The following is a 12099-nucleotide window of genomic DNA, read 5'->3' as shown; positions in this document are numbered from 1 at the left end:
TCTCCTCTCCTCTCCTCTCCTCTCCTCTCCTCTCCTCTCCTTTCCTCGATTCTATTCCCCTTTGCGTCTGTCTCTGCCTCTATTTCATAACTCTCTGCTCCTCCTCCTTCCTGTTTCTTTCACGTCCTCCTTCTCAGTCTCCTTGTTTGCCTCTCCTTGTCTTTTTCTCTGACCTCTGATGTCCTCTCTACCTCTGTCTTCTGCCATCTGACCTCCCCATGTCACCCTCTCCATCCTGTACTCAGAAAAGGGCCTGTCCTGCTTCTGCGGGCACGTACTGAGCCCAACATTAAGGGATTGGTAAAGAGGGTGTTTAACCAGAGGGGATGGCCGTCTGTCTCCTGGGCAGATGTGACAGAGCCCTGGCTTTGAGGTGGTGGCACCTTCCCACTCCAGAGCCCAGTCTGAATTAGCCACTGTCTGGGCACTTCTCATCACCTAACCCACTGAGTCCAGGGAGCGAGGAGGAAGAATTGCGTATCAGGATGAGAGCTGGGTCAGAGGATCTCTGCCAAGCTCCCAAGGAGCATTCTCCAGACTGGCAGTGCTCAAGGAGAGTTCTCAGGGTTTGGCCTTTTCATACCCACTTTCAGGCAGCAGCTCTAACTGCAGCAGACAGGTACAGCATCCCAGACAGCTATGCCTCTTCTGTCCAGCATCATGGGCCTTGCGGGCCTTCTCCTCTGGATGGGTCACACAGTGGGGGCTTTACGGATGCCCAACACCACACTAGTCCAGGGACGACCCAAGAACATAGCTGTGTGGCCCCTGTCTGGCCTGGGGGTCCCCCGGCACCGCCGGAAGCGCCACATCTCTGCCCGGGACATGAGCGCCTTGCTGGATTATCACAACCACATCCGGGCCAGCGTGCACCCACCTGCTGCCAACATGGAATATATGGTGAGTCCTAAGCTTTCCCTGTGCACCTTCCAGCCAAGACAAGATTGTTCACTGTGGCCTGGAGTGCCTGGCTCTGAAGAGCTAGACCATCTGCCCGTCTGTCTGGCCCAAGCAAATGGTGAAAATGGGTGATCCATTTTACAGATGTAGAAAGTAAGGTCCTTGCATAAATCCTCAGTGAATGGGGCTGGGGAAGGGGATGGGGAAAAGAATACTATCTGTAGAGGACCTTGGGGCCCTTCACAGAACCCTCTTCCTTCAATACTGCATTTTATCTGTTTTTCAAATGAAGAAATTGGGAGTCAGAGGACAGGTTTGCCTAAGGTCACCCAGCCTGGATTGCAAGCCAGGTCTGCTTGCTGATAAGGCAGGAGTTTCCAATAACACAATATGCAGTCCAAGAATTTTGCCCCACACTGGGGATTTGCAGGGAGTAGAGACAGGAGCTTTCCAGGCTATTGTCTCTCAGCAGAGGGGGTTGCTTGACACACCCAGACCATTCATTCCCAGTCTCGGAGGAGGACAGACAGGCACCAGGGTATCTCAGACTGAGGAATGCCAGGAGCTGAATCTCAGTGCAGGCTGAGATGTCTTTTTCAAAGGGTCAGACCTAGTGTCTCTCAGCTTAGTCTCCCAGAAGCCAAAACCCTCAGCATGGAGGAGGAACAGCCACCTATCTCAGCTCCTCCCTGGGACCATTGTCCCCAAAGCCTGGAGAGATAGGCTGCCAGCACACAGAGACTTCTTTAGGAAAAGAGATAGCTGATAGACTCCCACCTGCCAAACAACTGGAAATGGGGCCCCTCTCAGTGCTCTCTTATGTACCACTCCTACTTGATGCCAGATGCAGCGCTAAGCCTTCTGGGTACTTCAGAGAACGAGGTTTGTTCCCTTGAGAACCCTACTGTTTGGGGGGAGGGGAGAGGTAAGAGAAACCAAAGTCCACAACAAGATACAGAGCCCTAATATCACATATCAGGAGGTAATTGTGAAGGGGCCAGACAGGAGCCAGATAGCAGGGAGCTGGGGCTTGGGGTGGGAGGCGTCATCTACTTGTTTGCCGACTTATTCATTCATTTATTAACATTGAAACTGCCACACAGAAGGCCCCCCAGTTCCTAAACAAATGACACATTTAATTGAGCACCAGCAATATGGGTGGCACTAGCCCCAACAGGTGTTTACTTATTGCGTGTGGTATAGAGCACAGAGATCGAGCTGTCTAGTCTCTCCAGGGATGCTGGGGAAGGCCACGGGTGCAGCAGCAGGCGGCAGCAACAGGGCAGGTGTCTGGGCTTCCTTCAGCACCCCCATTTCTTGTTCGTTCGCTTGGTGGCGCATGCCCACGGATCAGGTTGAGCCTAGGCAGCTCTCCCTCTTGAGGCCTTCCAAGCGCCAAGAAGGTCTGGTCACTTTCCACATTCCCACATGCCCTGGGCTTGTGGTGCGTCATGTTTGTTTGACAGCTCATTTCCTTGCTAGACTGAGTCCTTGGTGCCAAGGAATATTGTTCAATATTTGCTGAGTGAACAATACCAACAGAGAGAATTCCAGGGAGTCAGAGTTAGGAGGAAACTGGGTTTGGGGGTTTTGTTAATATTCTATCTATCTATTTTTTATGTGTGTGAAGGTTTTGCTTGTGTGTATGACTGTGCACCATGTGGGTGCCTGGTATTGAAGGAGGCAGGAAGAAGCATCGGGTCCCCTGGAACTGGAGTTACAGATGGTTCTGAACTTCCACATGGGAGCTAGGAACTGAACCTGGGTCCTCTGGAAAAGCAGCCAGTGCCCTTAACCACTGAGCCATCTCTCTGTAGCCTTTGGTTTATTTTGAGACATCTTGTCAGCAGTGGGAAATGTTGTTAGCTGCGTTAGAGTCCTTAAGTCTCAGCTAGTGGAAGACTTTAACCAGGGCCCAGCGGGAGGGGCTGTCCTCTCTTCCCAAGTCTCCATAATTTCTCCTGTCTTGCTATCCTCCTTCAACCTCCTGTAGCCCAGGCTTTCCTTAAACAGAAAAGCGTATCAGCATCTCTAGAACTGGGATTATAGGCAGTTGTGATTTGTTACATGGGTGCTGGGAACTAAACCCAGGTCCTCTGAAAGAACACTATGTGGATTTTTCCTCTAAACCACCTTTCCAGCCCTGGGAGCTAGTATTGTTTTTTAAGAGATTTTTTTTCCAGCTATAAACTGTGAAGAATTTCCATGCTGGAAACTTATATAATCATGAAGAAGGATAAAGAGGGGATTTAATAGGTGTCAATGTGGAATACTCACTAGAGTGACCTGCCTTGTCAAGTCAAAGGAGTCTGGTGTAGAATAGAACACACAGCCATTTGTGTGTCTACATATCTGAGTGTACAGAGAGTATTTCAGGTTGGAGACTGCTGAGGACGGATACAGGACAGCTTAGAAGACAGTCCAGGAGTGATGAAAGATGTAGGTTGGTCCACTTTCCCTTCTTTTGATATCTTGTTTTTGAGACAGTGTCTCTCTGCTATGCAGCCTTAGCTGGCCTGGTGCTTGCCATATACACTAGACTGGCTTCAATTTATAGAGATCTTCCTGTCTCTGCTTCCTGAATGCTAAGATTAAAGGTACGCACCACTACCTTCTGCTTTTATTTTTAATCTTAATTCTTTGCAAGTTTCCATAGTATTAAGGAAAAAGGTCTTGCTTGAGTTGAATTTTTAAATGAAAATACTGGGAACTTAAACTCAAGGCTTTCTCTTCACCCCGGACTCAGTCACTTGGAGGGACAGCTGATAACCATTAAATAAATGCCCTGGGATTCCAAGCTGAGCTTAGGGTGTTCATTTTGAGGTCTAGTGAAAAAGAAAGAGCATTGGACTCAGAGCCAGAGACAGGAGCACAGACCTTGGCTCAGCTGAGGATTTGTGCTTGACCTGGGAGTCTGTCTTAGCCTTAATTTTCAGATCTCTAAGTGGGTGTATTGGTCTCAAGAGATTGAAAAGACACAGTGCCAGGTAAATGGGCATCTCTGTACCCAACTACAGTCATGGTGGTTGTTTACCCTGGGACAAACTCATGATCTTTCCTTCATCAGGTTTGGGATGAGCAGCTGGCCAGGTCTGCTGAAGCCTGGGCCACCCAGTGTATCTGGGCCCACGGACCCTCACAGTTGATGAAATATGTGGGCCAGAACCTCTCTATCCATTCCGGCCGGTGAGTGAACTGCTGTCCTTTCTTCATTTAGTCAGTGGACGAATGTGTACTGAGTACCCACTCTGGCCCAGGGGCTATGGCACAGTGGTCGATACTGTGATTAAACAGGCAGACAAGTTCTGTGCATATGGAAGCCCATTCTAATTAGGAGACACAGGCAGAACGGGCTAGACAAATCAGAATTCATGCTATGTCAGAGAGTGGGGATGGATTTGAAGAAGCACATGTGCAATGAGGTGGTGAGGGCGTTGGGGAGTGGAGCTAGGACAGAGGGGGCGGTGAGTAAACTGGGCCCAGGGACGACAATGAAACTGAACTTCTGGCCTGGCTTTTGTCAACATTGCAGCTTCTGAGTCAGAATGTGGGCGCCTGAGTTCTGGTATGTGTGATCTGAGGAAGTCGCAAATCTCGGGAGTCCCTGTTGACCTAGGCTATTTCTAGACAGGTGGGTTTCATAAGCTAGAAAACTTTCAAAGACATTACCAAGGGCTGAGGAGAGGCACAGCTGGTAAAGTGTTTGTCATGCAATCTCGAGGATCTGTGTTCAGTTCTCAAAACCCATGTAAGAAAGCAAAGCATAATGGCACATTTCTGCAATCCCTACACCGGGGAAATAGAGGCCAGAGGGTCCCTGGGGATCACTGGCTAGGCAGACTAGCCTAATCTTTGAATTTTAGGCCAGTGAGAGACCCTGTCTCAAAACACAAGGTAGATGGCAACTAAGAAATGATACCTGGGGTTGACTTCTGGCCTCCGAATGGACACACATGCCTCGCGTGATCACGTGTGTCTGCACATGTGCACAGGAACACACATAACAACACTTAAGAGATGGCACATTTTTATTCAACAAATTAAGGACAGTAGGAAAATGTGACCCTCCCTATCCTATCAGTTTGCCCTGACCTGAGCAGGGGTCAAGGTTGATCCTGACTGAGCTCCTCAGACCTTTGGGTGCATCTCCACCTTTCCATGTCACCAGCCGCTTGGAGACAGTGTTGGCCTTGGGAGGCCTGAATGGTCTCTCAGAGCCCTGCAGAGCTGGTTTGACATCCATGGCCTTCCCCTGGCTCATGCACCCTCTTTTCCTGCTATGAAATTCTTCCTGTCTCAATCAAATTGCCCAATGACTGGCCCTGTGGGAGCTCACAGAGAAAGCATGTTGACGAGCAGAGGTACTGTTGCACATTGCCAGTGTGGGTGCTCCTGGGCCCAGTCACTGCTCTTTCAGCTTTATGTCTATCTGCTGAATACACTGATGAAGAGTAAGACAGGACACCAATGGGCAGGCTGGGAAAGGAAGGCTACACATAATTCCCTTCAGAAAATGCAGCTTATTTAGAGAGATCCAACACTCTTTTTTGACATCCCTGGACACTGCAGTCATGTGCACAGACATACACACACACACACACACACACACACACATGGACACACACACACACAATTTAAGATAAAAATAAAATCTTTTTAAAAATATTTTACATTTACATGAATATGTGTATGCCACATGTATTCTCGGGGCCCTGAACTTGGATCTTCTGGAAGACCTGAGCCAGCTCCAAAATCTGGTCTTCTTAAAAAGCAAAGAATAAGAGACTCAGGGAGAGCCAGCTGTACTGGCAACACCTTTAACCCCAGCACTTGGAAGACAGAGACAGAGAGAGAGGCAGAGAGAGGAGGCAGAGAGAGGAGGCAGAGAGAGGAGGCAGAGAGAGAGGAGGCAGAGAGGAAGGCAGAGGAAAGGGAGGCAGAGAGAGAGGGAGGCAGAGTGGGAGGCAGGGAGAAGGGGAGGCAGAGGGGGGAGGCAGAAAGAGAGGGAGGCAGACAGAGGGAGAGGGAGAGAGAGAGAGAGGCAGAGAGAGAGAGAGGGAGGCAGAGAGAGGGGGAGGCAGGGAGAAGGGGAGGCAGAGAGGGGGGAGGCAGAAAGAGAGGGAGGCAGAGAGAGGGGGAGGCAGAGAGAGAGAGAGAGGCAGAGAGAGAGAGAGGAAGGCAGAGAGAGAGAAAGGGAGGCAGAGAGGGAGGCAGAGAGGGGCAGAGAGTCAGAAGGGGCAGAGGAGGCAGAGACAGAAGAGGCAGAGCCAGAAGAGGCAGAGGAGGCAGAGGAGGCAGAGGAAGCAGAGGAGGCAGAGGAGGCAGAGGCAGAGGTAGAGGCAGGCTGATCTCCGTGTATTCAAGGCCAACCAGAGTTAGTCAGATGCCATCGAGAGGGATGGTGAGGAGAGGCCAGAGAGACTCTTCAGAGAAGTCATCAGAGAAACACCCCAGAGCAATCCCAAGAACAAAATGAACGTCATACTCTTGTAAGTTTGAGGGGACTGGGCAAGACGTTTCATGTCCTGCGGATTAGTTTGGCACACCATCAAGCTACAGCTTTAGACTGCTTCTAAACTCTGACCCAGAGAGAGCTGCTTGGGAGGTGGCCTGATCTCTCCAGGCTGTGGACATTGTCAGCTCTAGCTGATGGAGAAAGTCCTCAGACCCCATCAGGTACTTTAGCCTGAGAGCTTCCTGGGTTGGCCTGATGATCCAGCATGCCTCTCCTTCCCTGAAAACACAAGATCTGTCTGAGAGGTCACCACAACCTGTCTCTACACAGCTTTATAGAGCTCGTACTATGTGCCAGGGACAGGTGAGCTCTCCGTGGTTCTTCAGAACAGAGCTGTGAGGTAGGTACGACAGTCTACATTCTATCGTTTTACATGTGGGGAACATGATGGAGCAATGAGTGACCCACCAAACAAATTGGTGACAGAGTGACTTTTCCATCCTCACTCACCTTCTTCCATGTTCTTGGCCTCCACAGGTACCGTTCTGTAGTGGATCTTGTGAAGTCTTGGTCTGAGGAAAAGCGCCATTACTTGTTTCCGGCTCCAAAGGATTGCACTCCACACTGCCCTTGGCTCTGCAGTGGTCCTGTGTGTTCCCACTATACCCAGGTACTCCCCTGAGTGCTACTGAGCAGACGCTGGCCCCTCAGACAGAGACTAATGGGGGAAGGCAGGACAGGAACATTCATTCTGGCCCCATGTGCTTTCTTTTGTTTCTCTTTTTGTAGACAGGCTCACTGCCTATCCCAAGCTGGTCCCTAACTCTCCATCTTCCTGTCTCAGCCTCCTGAGTGCTAGAACCACAGGCACTCCCACCGTTCCCCGAGTGTGCTTTCCTTTACATAAGGTGTATGTTCCTGGAAATTTGTACAGACAATGCATTGAGATGAACTATATTTGAAACACAGGCTCTCAGGGGCCTGGAACTCATTACAGACATTATACAGACATTATACAGACATTATACCCTGCCACTGTTTTGTTTGAAATATTTTGGAGCATTTTCTGTTTCCCAAGACTCCTACTGCCCTACACGTCAGCTAATTCCAACCATCTTAAAAAAACAAAAGTAGCTGGATGTGGTGGCTCGTGTCTCTAGGCCCAGCACTTGGGAGGCAGAGGCAGGCAGAGGTCTGTGAGTTCGAGCTCAGCCTGGTCTACATATTCCAGGCTATCCAAGGATACATAGTGAGGCACTGTCTCAAAAAAACAACAAAAAAATCATGGGGCATTATGATGGCACTTCCATCTTCCTAACGAAGCACAGAGGTACAGAGAAGATTAGAATCTCAGTCAAAATCTCACAGTAGGCGAAGCTGATTCAAGTTGAGTGTGATTCAAAGGCTTGTGTTTAACCTCATTGTAGTAGTGTCATGTGCTCATAGTTCTCTGTGTAACAATGCCAAACATATTCCTTACTGTTGGTGAGAGGCATTCCATCACAGAATAAATGCCTCAAGCCACCCCCACCCCATTAGGATGCAGACATGGCCTCTTCCTCCATCCTCCAGCCCTAAGACTTCACATAATATACTTCACTGGAACGGGGTCCAGTAGCCATGCTGCCCAGGGCTCCTTTCAAGTCTCAGCCTGCCTGTGTCTGTGTTTCTGCAGATGGTGTGGGCATCCTCCAGTCGGCTAGGCTGTGCTGTTCACACCTGTAGCAGCATCAATGTGTGGGGCAGCACCTGGCAGCAGGCTGTGTACCTGGTCTGCAACTACGCCATTAAGTAAGTACTGCCCCAGGGTTCCTTCTATTCAACACTACAGTGGTTTTGGATATTTAAGAGAGTCACCTGCCAAGGCAGTTGGTTGGTTGGTTGGTTGGTTGGTTGGTTGGTTGGTAGGCAGGTATAGGGACTGGGTCTTGCAATAATCCTTCTGAACATGAGGAGAGAGAGGAAGGGAGAAGGGGGAGGGGAGGGAGGGCTGTGGCCTGAATTGGCTCATCTGTCTCCCCAAATGTCAGTGCTAATACTTCACCATGAAGCTAGCCTTTCACACCAACGCCAGGCATTACCAAGCATATGCAAATCTCTCATGGGTGCAGTGCCAGCCCCCTGAGCTCACCCCAAGAAACAGACAACTAAGAACACCTGCCCCCTGTAGGAGGGTGGGTTGGGTGGAAGAGCACGCTCAGCTCTCTCTCTCTCTCTCTCCGACTCAGTAGGTCAGGAGCCATCTTTACAAAATCACTTGGAAATACAGGGAAATGGCAATAAAGGTTTCCCTCCAGCATCAGTGCTCAGGTTGGTGAACACTACAGATTGTCATCTCAAAATGAGGAAAAAAGGACCTGTTTGGTGTTTTGAGACAGGTCTCGCCGGACAGTGGTGGCGCACGCCTTCAATCACAGCACTTGGGAGGCAGAGACAGGCAGATTTCTGAGTTCGAGGCCAGCCTGGTCTACAGAGTGAGTTCTAGGACAGCTAGGACTACACAGAGAAACCCTGTCTCGAAAAACCAAAAAGAGAGAGAGAGAGAGAGATATCTCATTCTGTATCCCAGGCGGGCCTGGAACTCGATGCTTAGCCAAGGGTGGCCTCAGACTTGAGATTAGATTCTGCCTCAGCCTCCCCAGTGCTGGGATAAGAAGCTCAGTAACCCAGTGTAGCTGTTATCTGTTTTTTTAAAGCAGAACTTGTCCTCAAATGGTAAACAAACAAACAAACAAAACAAACAAGCCAAAGAGCTATCAAAAGGTCTCTCCACTTCCAACCTTCCTAAAGGTTTAAAGATTCTTTTAAAGTACTTTAAAAGAAGAAAAGACCAGATCAGGCTCTCTTGTAGCCCAGGCTAGCCTCAAATTCTCAATGAGGATGACTGAATTTCTGGTCCCCCTGCCTCAACCTTCTGAGTGTTGGGGTTATAGGTGTGTTTCCTCATGCCTGGCTCCCAAGAGTCTTTTTTAAAAAGTACAGTCTATAGTATCTGGCACTAATCCTGACATCCATGGACACTCTGAAGAGCTCAACAGATGAGTGAATAAATTAATGAAACCTGTTATAAAATCGGAAGTACAGATTTTCCTGTTCACTTGGCAGGCCTGGTGGTGCATGGCGTAATCCCAGCACGGGGTGGGGGGGGGCAGAAGCCAGGGGGTCAGGAGTTAATGGTCACCTGGGCTACAAGAGTGAGGGCCAGTCTCGGTTACAAGATACCCTGTCTCAAAACAAAAATAAAACAAGCAACACATAATGCCAACCCAGTACTTTGAGGGGGGAATCTTTAATTTTTTTTTTATTTTTAAGTTATTTTAAATGTATATCTAAATAAAATAAAAATAAATGCATATTCTTTTTAATTTTTAAATTTATTTTTATTTTACAATTATTTTAAATAGATATTTAAATAAATTTAATTAATTAATTAATTTTAATTTTGTTTTGTTTCACTGTTGTTGTTTTGTGGTTTTGAAACAGGGTCTCTTTATGTGGTCTAGGCTACCTTGGAACTTGCCACATAGCCCAAGCTGGCCTCAAACTCATAAATCCCCCAGCTTCAGCTTTAGCTTCAGCCTTTGAGTCCTAGGATTACAGAGATCCACCACCAGCCCTCTAGGAAGGGTGATGGGATTCTGTAAGGCAGGAATCCAAGGATGGTGGTCCATAGCCAAACCTGGCTTGTGGCCCATTTTACAAATAAAGTTTTATTGAAACACAGGGATGTGATTCCTTTATCTCTTCTTTATCACAGCTGCTTTCCTGTCAGAGACATATGCACACACTAAGTAAATAAGTAAATAAATAATAAAAATTTAAAGTTGTAGTAAAATATAAAAGATACCATTGAGCCTTTTAAATGAAGACCCAGCGACAACTGTTATCCTAATCCTGGGTAGCTTTTATATTAGAGTCACTTATTCATTTGTGAGAGTGGTATGCACAAGCTGCAGTGTGCCTGTGGAGGTCAGAGGAAAACTTCTTGGAGTTGATTCTCTTCTTCCACTCAGTGGGTCCTGGGGATTGAACTCAGATCATCTGGATTGGCAGCAATAGTCTTGACCTGGTTCTATTCTTCTTTTGAGACAAGGTCTCGTGCTGCCCAGGCCAGCTTTTAACTCATTAATTAGCTAAGGGTGATCTTGAGCTAATCCTCCTGCCCCCCACCTCCAAGTGCTAGAATTATAAGCCTGTACGACTGCACTTGTTATATGTGGTGCTGGGAACCCAACCCAAGACCCTGTGCATACTAGGCAAGATCTCTACCGACTGAGCCACGCATCCCCATCCCTTCTAAACTTTTTTTCTTTTTCATCAGCCCATAGAAAACTTTGTAACCATTAGACAATGAAACCGTATTCCCTCCCCTAAAAGGTGGTGGTTTTTTGAGAGGGTGATTCTAAGTCAGAGCACCTAGTCTCCAGGGAGACTGGGGGAACAAGAGAATACCAAACCTTACATGATGTCACTATTTGCCACAAACACCGCTGCACACATATGAACAGGCTGCATTTTTGTTCTTCTCTGCATCCCTCTGGAGGAGAGATCTTCCACTGGGTTTGCAGAGAAAGATACCAGGGCTTACAGAGGTGCCACGCTCAAAGTCACATACTCAGCCGACCCTCAGGGCTGAAACCTGGAAATCTGTGAGGGCTATTTGCCCTAAACTCTTCTGATCCCTAACCCTATTTCCCTTGGGTCTGTTCTCTTTTAGGGGCAACTGGATTGGGGAGGCACCCTACAAGACTGGGAAGCCGTGTTCCGCCTGTCCTCCCAGTTACCAAGGCAACTGCAACAGCAACATGTGCTTCTCTGGGCTCAAATCCAACAGGCTCCCGTGGGTCTGAACTGACCCAATGTTATGCTACCCCCAGCTACAAAGACCTGACCCTTGAAAGCTTCCTCCCCAAAGATGAGAGGGAGAACAGGAATTGGTTAGCCCCTACAGTTCTCTATAAATTTCTTTAATGTCCTGTATGTATTAAAGGAGTCTCCTCTTCCTTCCTTAGTAACATCTTTGTTTTCTCGGATATCTGGAGAGATATGCATTTTTGTTTGTTTTTTTCAAGACAGTGTTTCTCCGTGTTGACTACATTGCCTCGAACTTGAGATCTGCCCGCCTCAGCCTTCAGAGTGTCGGGATTAAAGGCTCGTGCCACCATGCCTGGCAAGACCTGCTGGTTTTCATTTGTCTGATTATCTCGACTGCTGGGAACAGAATAGGAAGCTCAGTTTGTGACTCTCAGGTTTCCAACCCAAGAGTCCACCTAGCGAAAGGCATTTACTGAACAGTCTAACCTGTAGCTCGACGTTAGAGTACTTGCCTGGGAAGCACAGAACAAGCCCGCTAAGATCCCGCGGTGCAGGAAGTAGAATCGAGCCAGTTAGCAGCTGAAGGCCACCCTCGGCTATATAGCACAGATCCTAACTTATTTATTCTTTTAAAATTTTGTGCACACCTTATCCCCACCCTTGGCACATTTTCTAGAACAACCACAGGACCCAGGCTTGTTTCCTAGATGAGGACACTGAGGGCTAAATTCACACTTCTTTGACCTTCCTGGAACCTCTCCAAAGATGCAACCGCAAGTTGACCAAGGAGCTATTTCTGCCTCTGCCTTTCTTCCCTACAGCAACCCATCTGCCCCAGTCTATCTTCTCATTGCTCGTCTTCCTTTGATCCATCTGCTCTGCTCCATCTTCACTCGATCCATCTGCCCTGATCCATCTTCACTCGATCC

General features: G+C 48.3%; 1 protein-coding gene across 1 annotated transcript; it reads left to right on the top strand.

Annotated features, from left to right (window-relative positions):
• The first annotated feature begins 468 nt into the window (after positions 1–468).
• R3hdml (R3H domain containing like) lies at positions 469–11362 on the top strand. The gene is made up of 5 exons (XM_028769791.1): positions 469–900; positions 3968–4086; positions 6893–7025; positions 8031–8146; positions 11073–11362. The coding sequence occupies exons 1-5, from the start codon at positions 640–642 to the stop codon at positions 11203–11205; spliced, it is 762 nt and encodes a 253-aa protein (XP_028625624.1). The 5' UTR covers positions 469–639; the 3' UTR covers positions 11206–11362.
• Positions 11363–12099: the final 737 nt, after the last annotated feature.

The sequence above is a fragment of the Grammomys surdaster genome, unplaced genomic scaffold (assembly GCF_004785775.1).
Source record: "Grammomys surdaster isolate TR1022 unplaced genomic scaffold, NIH_TR_1.0 193, whole genome shotgun sequence".
In the NCBI taxonomy this organism is placed as follows: Eukaryota; Metazoa; Chordata; class Mammalia; order Rodentia; family Muridae; genus Grammomys; species Grammomys surdaster.
This window is presented reverse-complemented; position numbering and strand designations above follow the sequence as displayed.